We start from the raw sequence: 15,967 nt of genomic DNA on the forward strand, positions 1-15,967 counted from the left end.
TGAAGGGTATAATATAGTCGGCTCCGCCCGACTTTAGACTTTACTTACTTGTTTTTCTTTGCGTGTATTGCAAACGGGCCATATCGGTCCACTTTGGTTTGCGGAGCCTCTAAGAGGAGCATATTTCATCCGATCTGGCTGAAATTTGGTACATCGTGTTAGTATATAGTCTTTAACCAAAATTGGTCTATATCGATCCATAATTATATATAGCCCCCATATTAACTGATCCCCAAATTTGGCTTGCTTGTGAGAAGCAAATTTCATTCGATCCGGCTGGAATTTGGTACATAGTGTATGTAAATGGTCTCTAATCACCATGCAAAAATTGGTACACATCGGTTCATAATTATATATAGCCCCCATATAAGCCGATCCCCAGATTTGACTTTCGGAGCCTCTAAGAGAAGCAAATTTCATCCGATCCGGCTGAAATTGGGTACATGGTATAAGTATATGGTATCTAACAAGTATTCATAAATTGGTCCACATCGGTCTATAATTATATATAGACCCCATATGAATCGATCCCCAGATTTGACCTCCGGAGCCTCTTGGAGGAGTAAATTTCATTCGATCCGGTTGAAATTTCGTACGTGGTGTTATTATATAATCTCTAATAACTATGCAAAAATTGGTTCGTATCGGTTCATAATTATATATAGCCCCCATATAAAGCGGGCCCCAGATTTGAGCCGTTTGGAGAAGCAAAATTCATTCGATCCGGTTTAAATTTGGTACGTAGTGTTAGTATATGGTCTTTAACAACCATGCCAAAATTGGTCCATATCGGTCGATAATCATATATAGCCCTTATATAAACCGATCCCCAGGTTTGGTTTTGAAGCCTCTTGGAGGAGCAAATTTCATCCGATTCAGTTGACATTTTGTGTTTTTTGTAACTATATGGACACTAAAAACCATGCAAAAATTAGTCCCTATCGGGATCCATAATTATATATAGGTCTCCAGATTTGACCTTCGGAGCCTTTTGGAGAACCAAAATTCATCCGATCCGTTTGAAATTTGGTACGTGGCGTTAGTATATGGACTTTAACAACCATATCAAAATTGGTACATATTGGTCCATAATCATATGTATATAGTATTACCACCACCCAAGTAATTCCATTGTGGATGACAGTCTTTAGGGTACATCCATGGTGGAGGCCTTGCCGAACTTAGTCAAACAAAATGTTCTTCATGTTTTTAAGTTGAATCACTTAACTGTAAGGAAACAACGACTTCATTGAAATGTTTATCGACTTTTCGACAAGGAAAAAACTATGTAGCAGAGAAATGCGTTCATTCGATCCGGTTGCAATTTGGCAACCGGATCGAATGAATTTTGCTCCTCCAAGAGGCTCCGCAAGCCAAATCTAGGGGTCGGTTTATATGGGGGGCTATACGTAAAAGTGGTCCGATATGGTCCATTGGCAATACCATCCGACCTACATCAATAACAACTACTTATGCCAAGTTTCAAGCCGATAGCTTGTTTCGTTCGGAAGTTAGTGTGATTTCAACAGACGGGCGAACGGACATGCTTAGATCGACTAAGAATTTCACCACGACCCAGAATGTATATACTTTATGGGGTCTTAGAGCAATATTTCGATGTGTTGCAAACGGAATGACAAAGTTAATATACCCCACATCCTATGGTGGAGGGTATAAAAATGCAAAACTATCGATAACTTTGGCAAACTATTAACGAAATGGTCAAAACTTTCTTGGTCTTGGACTGTTTACAGTATTCTGTTGTGCAGAAACGAAATCGCCCTAAGTGTGTCGGTAATAACAGGCAACCACTATAAGTAAACTAACTCAATCTAGTCTATCTGTTCATTGACTATATGTTCGGCCGGCCTTTAAGAGCTAAAAAAAAAATATTTGTAGTTATTTTCATTTTTTTTTTTGGAAAATGTGACAATACCAATGCATCCTTACCATACCAACATCTGTATTTAAAAGGAAGTCAGCATATTTTACGACTTCTATTATTGGATAATCTTTAGGTTAAACAAGAAAAATACTCTCAGCAAAAGTAATATTTTGGAATTGCTATGAAAGCATTGAAAACTAAAGCATCATTGGCGCATTTCGTTTTATATTATTTTGGAATTGTTTAGAAATTATTATTCAATTATTTAAAAGAAATTCTTAGTAATTCATTCGGATGTTGTGCTATGCAAATTGCAATTGCAAAACAATAGTTTTACACCCAGAGAAAAGTTATTACCATGGTATTGTTGCATGGTGTTAGCTTTAATATGTTATCAACCCGATATTTATTGTGGTAATGCATATTTAGTTTAATAAAACATACGTAATAAAGACTTTCTTCTTTAATGTATTTAATACATAATATATATATATATATATATATATATATATATATATATATATATATATATATATATATATATATATATATATATATATATATATATATATATATATATATATATATATATATATATATATATATATATATATATATATATATATATATATATATATATATATATATATATATATATATATATATATATATATATATATATATATATAAATATTGTCGTGAGGTCAAAGATTTCATGTCTTTAAAATATGAATGCAAATTTTGCTTACCATAAAAGACGCATTTCTTTAGCATAAACCAAACCAAACCAGACCAAAAGTCGATAAACTTTTCAATGAAGTCGTATTGTCCTTATAATTAAGTGATTTGATTTAAAAATGGATATCATAACATGAAAGAAAAAATGTTTGGGCTAAGGTCAACTTGACTTTAATAATTCAGAAACAATCTTTAAATTTAATGAAATTGTCTTTAAATTTGTTGTCTTTTTGCATCTTGACTACAAACACTTTATTTTAAAGACGTTTTTTACTTGAAACACAGCATAATTTCTACTGGAAGTCGAATCTTAGTTTGGAAAATAAAGTTGCCGTTATTTCGTTTTTAAAGGACTTTGATAGCATATTAAGAAAAAAAGTTGAAAAAGCGAAAAATTAAAATTTGCTTCCTAGAAGCAAGTACACAAAACCCGAATTTAAAAGAGAATTGTGTCTTAAAAGTATCCTTACTTGTATTCTCCGCTTCTTTGGCTCGGAATCAATACCAAAATTTTTAAAGTAAAGACAAAATCTTTGGAACCGAGTATGCTTTTTTTTCAGTGTACAAAACATTAAACATTAATAATGACAAACTATACTTATCTATACTTCGTTATAGTTTCAAACTTCATTTTCATGGTTGGTCATGTTTTCCCCAGAAATATTGTTCTTTACATGCCTTTTTTCACTGTAAACAAGTGAAAACAAAGAATTTTTCAATACTAACATTTTTCGTATATATTCCAAAGAAGCGTAGAATTCAAGTAAGGATAAATTTAAAGACACAATTCTCTTTTAAAATAGAATTTTGAATAATTGATACTAGGAAACAAATTTGAATTTATTGGTTGTTCTGCTGGTTTCTTCCCTGAAAAATAGCCCCCAATACACCGATCCCCAGATTTCACATCCGGAGATTCTTGGAGGAGCAAAATTCATCCGATTGGTCCATATCGGTCCACAATTAGCAGTGCAACGGCTGTTAAAATGGTGAACATCTGTCTTATGACAAGCCCATGTTAATTTCATCGCTTCTGCGCCAATTTTGCACCACTTCCGGATCAAAAAAAAAAAAAAAAAACATTTTCACTACTTTTTTCGCTTTTTGCTGGGATGTTACAAAAAATCCCACTATAGTGTTCTTCCGAAAAGTATACCGAAAGAAACCATTGTAAAATTTTTGTATTACAAAATATTTTGTATTTTAGTATGATTTATTCCAACATTATATATATATATATATATATATATATATATATATATATATATATATATATATATATATATATATATATATATATATATATATATATATATATATATATATATATATATATATATATATATATATATATATATATATATATATATATATATATATATATATATATATATATATATATATATATATATATATATATATATATATATATATATATATATATATATATATATATATATATATATATATATATACAAATTTGCTTTCCCTTTGACCGGGATCCCGGGAAATTCGAAAAAAATTCCCGTTTTCCCGGGAGTGAAAAAAGTCCGGGAAAAAGAAAACCCCACACACAAAAAAAAATTTTTCTGATTCAATCACGAAATTAATTGATCCAATTATTTTTTAATTGAAATATCTTCAATCACAGAAATGATAGTATCAAAGAAAAAATTATTTGAAGGTCAATTAAAAAATTAATTGATACTATTAATTTTTGTGATTGATTTTTGTTTCAATTAAAACATTTTTTGAATCAATTAAATTTTTAATTGAATGTTTTTTAAAACTCAATTACTCAATTTAATTGGAAAAATGCTTTTCTGTGTAATAATTATAAATAACCCCTATATAAACCGATCCCTACATTTAACCTCCGGAGTCCCTTGGAGGAGCAAATTTCACCCGATCCGGTTGAAACTTTGTACGTGGTGTTAGTATAGGGTCTCTATCAACCATGCAAAACTTGGTCCATATCCGTCCATAATTATATATAGCCCCCATATAAATTGATCCCCAGATTTGAGCTCCGGAACCTCTTGGAGGAACAAAATTCACCCGATTCGGTTGAAAGCCGATCGCCAATCACACAAAAATTGGTCCATATCGCCAAAACTAATCTACCAAAATTTTATTTCTATAGAAAATTTTGTCACAATTTTATTTCTGTTGAAAATTTTGTCAAAATTTTATTTCTATAGAAAATGTTGCAAAATTTTATTTCTATAGGAAATTTTGTCAATTTTTTTTTCTATAGAAAATTTTGTCAAAATTTTATTTCTATAGAAAATTTTGTCAAAATTATATTTCTACAAAAATTTTTGTAAAAATTTTATTTCCATAGAAAATTTTGTCAAAATTTCATTCCTATAGAAAATTTTGTCCAAATTAAGTGTGGTTAAGCTACACTTGTAGTTTTGTCAATGCATGGTTTTAAGCTGAAATCAAAAAAACAACAACAATGATTAAAGAAAACAAGTAAGGAAAGTCTAAAGTCGGGCAGGGCCGACTATATTATACCCTGCACCACTTTATAGATCTAAATTTTCGATACCATATCACATCCGTCAAATGTGTTGGGGGCTATATATAAAGGTTTTTGTCCCAAATATATACATTTAAATATCACTCGATTTGGACAGAATTTGACTATAGACTTTTACTAAATCTATAGACCCAAAATTTAAGTTGGCTAATGCACTAGGGTGGAACACAATTTAAGTAAAAAAATATGGGAATTATTTAAATCTGAAGCAATATTAAGGAAACTTCGCAAAAGTTTATTTATGATTTATCGCTCGATATATATGTATTAGAAGTTTAGGAAAATTAGAGTAATTTTTACAACTTTTCGACTAAGCAGTGGCGATTTTACAAGGAAAATGTTGGTATTTTGACCATTTTTGTCGAAATCAGAAAAACATATATATGGGAGCTATATCTAAATCTGAACCGATGTCAACCAAATTTGGCACGCATAGCTACAATGCTAATTCTACTCCCTGTGCAAAATTTCAACTAAATCGGAGTTAAAAATTGGCCTCTGTGGTCATATGAGTGTAAATCGGGCGAATGGTATATATGGGAGATATATCCAAATCTGAACCGATTTCAACCAAATTTGGCACTCATAGTTACAATGCCAATTCTACTCCCTATGCAAAATTTCAACTAAATCGGAGCAAAATATTGGCCTCTGTGGGCAAATGAGTGTAAATCGGGCGAAAGCTATATATGGGAGCTATATCTAAATCTGAACCGATTTGGCTGATATTTTGCAAGTTTTTCGGGACTCATAAAATATTCGGATGTACGGAATTTGAGGAACATCGGTTGATATACAAGCCAATTATGACCAGATCGGTGAAAAATATATATGGCAGCTAAAGGGTGATTCTTTTGAGGTTAGGATTTTCATGCATTAGTATTTGACAGATCACGTGGGATTTCAGACATGGTGTCAAAGAGAAAGATGCGCAGTATGCTTTGACATTTCATCATGAATAGACTTACTAACGAGCAACGCTTGCAAATCATTGAATTTTATTACCAAAATCAGTGTTCGGTTCGAAATGTGTTTATCGACAAATTTTGTTCAGCGATGAGGCTCATTTCTGGTTGAATGGCTACGTAAATAAGCAAAATTGCCGCATTTGGAGTGAAGAGCAACCAGAAGCCGTTCAAGAACTGCCCATGCATCCCGAAAAATGCACTGTTTGGTGTGGTTTGTACGCTGGTGGAATCATTGGACCGTATTTTTTCAAAGATGCTGTTGGACGCAACGTTACGGTGAATGGCGATCGCTATCGTTCGATGCTAACAAACTTTTTGTTGCCAAAAATGGAAGAACTGAACTTGGTTGACATGTGGTTTCAACAAGATGGCGCTACATGCCACACAGCTCGCGATTCTATGGCCATTTTGAGGGAAAACTTCGGAGAACAATTCATCTCAAGAAATGGACCGGTAAGTTGGCCACCAAGATCATGCGATTTGACGCCTTTAGACTATTTTTTGTGGGGCTACGTCAAGTCTAAAGTCTACAGAAATAAGCCAGCAACTATTCCAGCTTTGGAAGACAACATTTCCGAAGAAATTCGGGCTATTCCGGCCGAAATGCTCGAAAAAGTTGCCCAAAATTGGACTTTCCGAATGGACCACCTAAGACGCAGCCGCGGTCAACATTTAAATGAAATTATCTTCAAAAAGTAAATGTCATGGACCAATCTAACGTTTCAAATAAAGAACCGATGAGATTTTGCAAATTTTATGCGTTTTTTTTTAAAAAAAATTTATCAAGCTCTTAACAAATCACCCTTTATAACTAAATCTGAACCGATTTTTTCCAAAATCAATAGGGATCGTCTTTGAGCCTGTTAGGGCCTGTACCCAACTCTCCGGCCTTATCCTAGCAACTTCGAATCGTAGCAAATATAATTGCCCGCTGGGATGTGTGATGACTGTATTGTTGATCACCTCGTGGGGGCAAAGCAATGGCTGGAGCTCTTCTCCTTGTATTTGTCACAAGCCTCGTAGGGGCAAATTTATGAATTTATATTTAGGAGCACTAGAGACAGTTAAATACACGTTGGGTTTGTTTAATTCGTTTAGAATAGCACGTTTTTATTTATTTATGATTTTGTTCGAATTCAATTCTATGGCTTAACACTTATTTCTTGAACTATCGTTTGTTTCCTTTGCTTGCCGCTGTCTTAAACTTTCGGTGGTATGTATAATAGTTGCAACGAAATACAATTATACGATATACAAATCGCTGCTTGTTTCTTATAACCCTGCGCACGGTGATTTTTTTTATATATTGGCGTTTTACGATAACCGAATTAAATTATCTTCTTAGTTTTAAGCTCCGCGCACTGTAGTTAATTGGTTTTACTTTGACTATACTTTTTCCTTTTTACTCTTTTCCTTATGACAGGCGCATGTCATAGGCGCTACGCGCAACGGCGGCAAACAAAGAGTAAGGAGGGCAGCAAGTTCACGCATGTAGGGATGCCAACCATTGTTGTCTCGTACATATAATAGGTCATTCACCCCTACTTACGTGAACATACCGCCCCCCTTGCACCAACTGTGCAAAATCCTACAGATCTATTCGTAAAAACTATATAGATACATTTATAATAATGAGATCAACAAAACTATTTTAATTCAGGTAATAATATAAATTCTATGAGATCTGAACACTTAGTTATGTATATAGCAACTCATGTTGGGATAAAAAAAATAAAAGATCAATTAAAATAAGATATCAAGCCTAACCAGAGGCAAAAAAAAATAAATTATTCTTCAAGCCTAACCAGAGGCATACATAAATTCAAATAATAATGATTCTTCTCATTCTCATTCAAAAAGTTGCAAGCTATAATCCCAGCGCTCTTGGTCTACTTCCATATTCCCAAAAAATGTCAAGCCAAAAATAGTGTTCTGGATATAGGGCAATCCCTTTTCTTTTTCAGGTAGACCGAGGAATATTCGCTGCGCCACATCTTGTCCCAAAACAACGGCACATCTGTTCGATAGGTAAAAAGAACAGTCAGCTACGTCACAGCGGTCGTACATGTCCCAGATTGGCGCTGGTTGCACAGAACGTTGAGGTGTGCAAGGCGATGGACACATTCTGGGCTCTAAAGTGACAGTCAAGGTGCGAACTTCACTGCGACGGTCTGTTAGCACAAACTCCGTAGGCATATCCCACTCTTCTTTGAAACGGAACACTCTTACGTCAAGATTACCCGGATACAAGTAGCTCTTTGGTGCATTGGGGTTGATAAGAACTCGTACCAAGTGGGACACTTCCTTGACCTGTGTACGTCGCATCCACACCAAAGCAGTCATGTCCATCCATTCATATTTCAGTGCATCCGCCGGGTGGAGAAGCGTATGGTGGCCAAACCAACAAATACGACATGGCCCACTCTTGCATTGACCAATTTCGTGGGAGAAGGCGAGACAGTTTTCGCAAACCCGGTTTTGGTGGACATAATTTAACTTTTCGTCGAGAGGCATGGCTAGGAATCTGCGGCACAGCTTTAGCGAATGACGAGTCTCGCAAAGTAGGCAGCGGTAGTCATCGTTGTAGTTAGCCATATCTGTAGAGAGACAGAGATTGTGTTTGGTTAGGTTATGAGGTGACCTGAAGAAGCATGTGTGTGGAAAAGAGGCAGACTGGGAAACTCATATAATTGGAAGGCTAATCAAGGCGAGGTAGTAGCACAAGTTTGTGAATTGGACGTGTTATTGGTCCAGCTGCCGTTTTCAGGTCAACAACTCTAATGTGCCCGTCGGACCCCGGGTACAATTTGATAACTCTTCCGAGACGCCACTCGTTAGGCCCTCCTGCTTCCTGACGCAAAACGACCATATCTCCTAATTTAAGGCTTTCTGAAGGCCGTTGCCACTTATTCCTTTTATTCAATTCTTTGAGATAGTCGGATTTCCACCGACGACAAAAATCCTGTTGGATAATTTTAAGTCTGCGCCAACGATTCAAAAGAGACAGTTTTTCGTTAATTTTTTCAGGCTCAGCAGGAGACAGTAGAGATGAACCAACCAAGAAATGTCCTGGGGTCAATACGGAGAAATCTTCTTGACTATCCGACATTGGAGTAAGCGGCCGTGAATTGAGACAGGATTCAATCGAGGCCAGTATAGTACTAAATTCTTCAAATGTGTGGCGTATTTGACCCGAAATTTTCTTTAAATGGGTCTTACAACTTTTTACGCCGGCCTCCCACAGCCCTCCCATGTGAGGTGCAGAGGCAGGGATGAAATGCCACTCCAACTTTTGGTGGCCATAACGAACAGCTGCTTCAGACTTCAGCTCCGACAAGGACTTTACCAAATTTGCTTTTATTTCTCGGGCAGCTCCCACAAAATTACGACCATTGTCGGAATAAATTTTGTTAGGACAGCCTCGACGTGAGACAAATCGTATTAATGCAGCCATGAAAGCTTGGGTAGACAAATCACTCACAACCTCAAGATGAATGGCCTTCGTCGAGAAACAGACAAAAAGGCATATGTAGCATTTGGAAATGCGGCATCCACGACCAGAGAAATTCTTCAGGTCAAATGGACCCGCAAAGTCCACACCCGTATTTGTAAATGGGCGGCTAAATGTGGTCCGTTCAGGGGGTAGAGCCGCCATAATTTGGCCTTGCATAGCCTTTCGTGCCAGTACGCAATCCTTACAGTTATGAACACAAGATCTGATCAAGTTTTTTGCTCGTAAAATCCAACACTCAAGACGTATTGTCGCTAGCATTAGTTGAGGACCTCCATGCAGAGTCAGTTTATGGATAAAGCGTACGTAAAGTTTGGCAAAACTGCTTTTAGGAGACAGAATTACTGGATGTCGTTCACTGTATGATAGTGACAGAGTGGAACCTAGTCGGCCATTGGCTCGAATGAGTTTATCCTTATCGAGAAACGGGGTAAGAGTTAATAGTGGACTTTTGGAGTCAATGGGCTTATCCTGGGACAAAGAACAGTGTTCTTGAGGAAATTTCATCTTTTGAGACAGAAAAATTAAACGATTTCTCGCAAATGCCAATTCAGTCGATGTTAGACGACAGCTGCTGAACTTTGGCCTCTCCTTAGAGGCAGGACGAGTAGCATGAAAAAATCTAAACATATAGGCGATGACGTGAATCGCCCGAGGGAGGCAAGAAAATCGCTCAAGTATATCCTCGAAATCTGCTGACCTAGCTAAATGAACCTGTGTTGGCTTGGCTTCTAGATTCGTATCAGGAATGGTTGCGTTCGAAGGCCAAAACCGATCCTCTTCTTTTAACCATGGTGGTCCCGACCACCAAAGTGTATGATCCTTCAACTCTGAAGGAGTCGCCCCCCGGGTTGCTAGGTCAGCGGGGTTATCACCAGTGGAAACGTGACGCCAACAGTCTCCGACTTTGTCTTGAATTTTGGCAACTCTATTTGCCACGAAGGTTGTCCAAGTATGTGAAGGTTTCTTCAGCCAAGCGAGGACGATAGTTGAGTCGGACCATAAATAGAGAGGCCTGTCATGAACATTTAATTGAGGCAGAAAAATGTTTATCAATTCTGCTAGAAGTAGAGCTCCACACAACTCTAGCCTGGGCAGAGAAAGTTTTTTAATTGGCGCGACTCTTGATTTTGAGACAAGAATATTAGTGTGAATCTGGCCACAACACTTTACCCTCGCGTACAATACAGCTGCATAAGCAAGCTCCGAGGAGTCACAGAATCCGTGAAATTCAATTTCGCATTCGGGCGAATATCTAACCCAACGTGGGATATTTATTTGATCAATATCGACATATTTTTGTATGAATGACTTCCATTTCATTAGAGACATTGGTTTGAGGAAATCATCCCACTCAATTTCGTCCAGCCATAGCTGTTGCATAAATATCTTCGCGGTAATTATAACCGGAGATAACCAACCCAATGGGTCAAAGAGACGCGCAATCACCGACAAAACTTCCCTTTTAGTAAAAGTTTCTTTGTCTTTTAACTTTTCTGAGACAAAATAAAACATATCAGTTTTGGCGTTCCACCTGATTCCCAATGTTTTCGCCGAGCTTTTCTCATCAAAATCCAGAAAATTTTCACTCAACAGAGTGTCTCGAGGCAAGCCCTTTAAAATTTCTTTACTGTTTGAAGTCCACTTTCGAAGTTCAAACCCACCAGATAAAAGAATCCCTTCTAATTCTTTTCTAGCCCTTAGGCCCTCAGAGACAGAATGTGCGCCGGCAAGCGCGTCATCAATATACATATTGTTCCTTAATATCGTTGACCCTAGTGGAAATCTTTTTTCCTCATCTTCGGCCAATTGGAGCAGAGTGCGTAGGGCCAAATAAGGCGCGCAATTGACGCCAAATGTTACCGTTCTCAACTGGTAATCTTTAATTTCACTATCTGGATCTGATCTATATAAAATCCGTTGGTACGGGGCATGCTTGGGGTTGACAAAGATTTGCCGATACATCTTTGTGATATCCGCGTTAAAAACAAATTTGTACAATCTCCAATTTAAAATTAGGGTCACTATGTCTTTCTGCAAGACTGGCCCAACATATAATAAGTCGTTCAGACTTTTTCCCTTCGCCGAGGGACATGAGGCATTAAATACCACTCTCAATTTGGTGGAAACACTTTTGGGCTTATATACGCCATGATGAGGCAGATAAAAACAAGGTTCAGATTCTCCCTTTGGAAAATCAACAAGTTCCATATGTCCTAGAGACAAATATTCATTGATCACGTCATCATACATAACCTTAATTTCAGGCTTTCGTGTCAGTGATTGTTCATTTCGTAGGAATTGACTTAGAGCCACATATCTGTTTGAATTACTAAGTGCACCCACTTTTGGGTCAGATTTGAATGGCAAGTCGACGGTGTACCTTCCCGTCACATCTCGTTTAACAGTGGAGCGATATATGTCTTCACATATTTTATCTTCTTCAGAAATTCGTGCTTCCTTTGGAAGTTCTTCGATTTCCCAAAATCGAGACAGTTGCTCATCTATTGACACTCTTGTACAATGAGCTACCCGAGACACATTCATCGAAGTCCTATTGTACGTTGGGCCAGTTACGATCCATCCAAAGACCGTTTTCTGTGCCACAAGCGAACCAAGAATGCCGTGTTGTACTCCATTGAGTAAAATTAGTGGATATAAATTTCCTCCTATGAGGATATCCACCGGACCGCTAACATAAAAATGTGGGTCAGCAAAATCTAATTTAGGCAATTGTGAAGCAGAAAAATTATCAAAGGAATGTGTTGGAACATTTCCTGTTACATCTGGGACAACAAGTGCATCTATTTCTAATGAAAAGTTCGGATCAAACACCGAACCGATTGTAAAATATGCCAATTTAGTGCATTTGGTTAAATGCTCGCCGCCTAATCCAGAAATATCGGCAGAAATAGCTTTCGTAGATAATTTAAGTATTCTTCTAAGTCTCTCAGAGACAAATGAATCATCCGCACAAGGATCAATTAGCGCTCGGGCTTTATGAGAAATACCATCTTTAATAACAGTTATCCATGCAGTAGCTAACATCGTTTTATTAGAAACCGTTGTATGATATGCCCTAACGTTCCCTGACGTTGAAGCTGAGGGCTGTACCTCTTGAGGCATTGTATTGTTATTAGACGCTAACTGTGAATTCGATTTATTACTATTTTGATTACTATTTCCCTGTTGGGACAGATTTGGCCTGTGTAACAGCGTATGATGTTTTAAATTACATTCGGAACACGTTTTCTGACTATGGCATTCTGAAGCCATGTGTCCCAAGGACAAACAATTCATACAATATTTGTCCCGTCTTACAATTGAAATCCTATTTTTATAGTTCATACTCATGAACTTGGGACAGGAACGTAAGATGTGATTTCCTTTGCACAAACTGCATTTCTGGGCATTTACTTTTGTGTGATGTACTTTAAAACTTTTAGATTTATCAAAATTATTATACTTTTGCCGCTGAGGCAGAGATGAATTTGAAGTATGTGGGCCATAAATGTCCGATACACTTTCTAACGCATGAAACCTTTCAGTTAGAAACTTATCAAGTTCCTCCCACTTCGGTATTTCAGTCTTTTGAGCAACTGACTGCTCCCACAGAGACAATGTTAACTTTGGCAATTTTGAAGAACATTGATATATAAATATCGGATCCCACGAACCAATGTCGATTTTATATAGTTTGAGAACTGATATCGCATTATTAATTTCGCGTTGCAATTTCTTCAGACCGCTAGAAGATTCTTGCGTACACTGAGGCAGATTAAAAATTGTTCGTAATTGATTGTTAATTACTATGCGTTTATTCTCGTATTGATTACGCAAGTTTTCCCACGCAATTTCAAAACCTTCAGACGTTAATGGGATATGTCTATTTATTTCACGTGCTTCTCCACTCGTTTTTTGGAAAAGGTGGTACAATTTCTCTACAGCGCTCAATTTTTTATTATTCACATATATAGCAGTGAATAAATCCCTAAAACTGGGCCAATTCAAATAGTCACCATGAAAAATTTCCGTATCACACGGCGGGACAGAAATTGAGCTACCAGTCTTTTGAATTGGGGGGGAAACAGATTCCTTTATCTTTGACTTGATATCCCCAATGAAAGCCATACATCGAATGTAACTGTTGTGAACTTCAACTTTCTTCTTTTTTAAAGTTACTTTGTCTTTCTTTTCACAAGCTGGGTCGTTGATACATTTTCTATAAAAATCCTTCCACTCATTATACATGCTTTGCAGCTCTTGTTGTTCTGCCTCGATCGACATTTCATTGTATTGCAATACCTCAGATTGTTTTAAGTTTTGTTCATAGGTAGTGACCTCATCGCACAAAATGAGATATTCTTCCAACAGCCCCATCTTTGATTGAGACAGATATACGAATAAAAATCCTTTCCCTTTGAGAAAGATAAATATTGCACAGCTGTGTGATGAGTAAGCAAAAAATCCACAAATTTTCCGAATAAGAAATCTCTTAGCTCAATATACCGATTTTTAAATCAAATCAGTGCAAAAGAATCTCACGAAATTAAAAGGAACAAATTGATTTGATAATAAATCAGCGCAATATCTCCTATGCAATAACGAATTCTTGCTAATACAATTCCAAATATTTCACAAACGTACGAGGCAATTTTATTAATTATATGGCGGAATGTATTTTGTAGTATTTAACTTGTCGAAGTGAGACAACAAAATGTGGATTTCAACTCGTGATTAAATACAAAGCTCTGTAACCCAACAAAATGTATGGCGATATGGGGAAAATATTGCAAAAAAAAATTGAAAAATGTTGCATTCGATGTTGTTTTAGCCCACTGTGCTCATGAGACATTCGAGTCAGTGACCTATGGATATATGTTTTATCTATTATCCCGATAATTTAGGTATTTCTTCACGCTTATACTTCAGATAATTAAATATCAATATTCTCAACTTTAGACTGGCGTTCCCACTGTATATTAATAATTCAGCGCATTCAAATATTTCCGCAAAGAGACATTTAAATTACACCAAATTTTCAAAATTATTCGGCCAAATAATTTTCTAATCCGTCAGATGTGGTGAAAATAATTAATATTTATATAATTGTTTACCATTAATTGAATATTTGTAAGGCCGTTGTAAAAAATTTCTTTTAGTGTATTTCATCATTCACAACAGAAAAATTTTCAAATTTGAGACAATTGAGCCCACTGTACGCAATTTCCAATTTCATGAAAGTATGTTGCTTTCCTTTGAGACAGAATACTTCTTTCTTTATGTTCTCTTAAATCGTAATGATGCTACTGCGCTGCCCAATGATCACGTATGCCCAATAATAATTGTCAAACGTCAATACCAAATGTGCAAAACAAATCCCAGTTATGCTTTGTTACACCACAGTGTTACATATTCAACAAAATTGAAACAGTTAAAAAAAATTAAAACGATTTTTGCGTAAAGCCTTTTTGAGACAGTTAATATTCCCTTGAGACAATAAATAGAGTGATTCGCCGACCTGTACTCCTTACAAGTGTGCGTACTCCTGTATGTAATGAACTTTATGTAGTTATATTTCTCACAAAACGGACCCAAATTCGTTTTGTTAGTCGGCCAAGAGACAGAGAAAATATTTTAAATGTATGTACGTATGTACTTTATGCATAAGCAAATATAGCAACTCGCTGACTTGTCCTTTGACAAGTGTGCTAATAATATTTTTTTTTTTGTTTAAGAGACAATAATTTAATTCGACATTCGACTTGGTTTCACTTCACTGTGCTACGGCAAACATTTCTTTCCAACCATCGACCATTCCACTATGAGTGGAATACACAAATCTCATTTGACTGATCTCTATGACTCTCTTTGCATTCCACAATGCAAATCATAGGCAAACGAAGAGACATAAACAAAGTATGAAAACAACCACCAAATATTGCAACAGCCGAAAACGTCACCAAAATATCCCGGTTGGGAACAAAAACAAAATCACTGGCTGTGCTTTTCTATGTATTTGTGCGTGTGTGAAGCAGAAAAATGTTGACGTTTGCCCTTGAAATGAAATGACCTGCATCAACAAAGAATGCACATGAAGCAGCCACAAAATATAACTGTATTTATTTACAAAATATTCTAGAACATTTGAGAATATTTTTTTTTTTTTTTGTTTCTTTTCTTATTGGACTATGCCAAAAATTTTGAGGCAGCGTATGCAACAACAATTATGTGACTTTCCATAGGGGCAGCAACAGGGGCAATATAAATTCTTTTCCACACTCCAAAAAAAATTATATTTGTACGTACCTCTGTAATCC

At 36.1% G+C, this 15,967-nt stretch overlaps 1 protein-coding gene across 1 annotated transcript; it reads right to left on the reverse strand.

Annotated features, from left to right (window-relative positions):
- Positions 1–8,834: 8,834 nt before the first annotated feature.
- Positions 8,835–14,027, reverse strand: LOC142232984 (uncharacterized). The gene has a single exon (XM_075303715.1). It carries the CDS (start codon positions 14,025–14,027, stop codon positions 8,835–8,837), a length of 5,193 nt encoding a protein of 1,730 aa, XP_075159830.1.
- Positions 14,028–15,967: the final 1,940 nt, after the last annotated feature.

This window comes from Haematobia irritans, chromosome 1 (assembly GCF_050003625.1).
Source record: "Haematobia irritans isolate KBUSLIRL chromosome 1, ASM5000362v1, whole genome shotgun sequence".
In the NCBI taxonomy this organism is placed as follows: Eukaryota; Metazoa; Arthropoda; class Insecta; order Diptera; family Muscidae; genus Haematobia; species Haematobia irritans.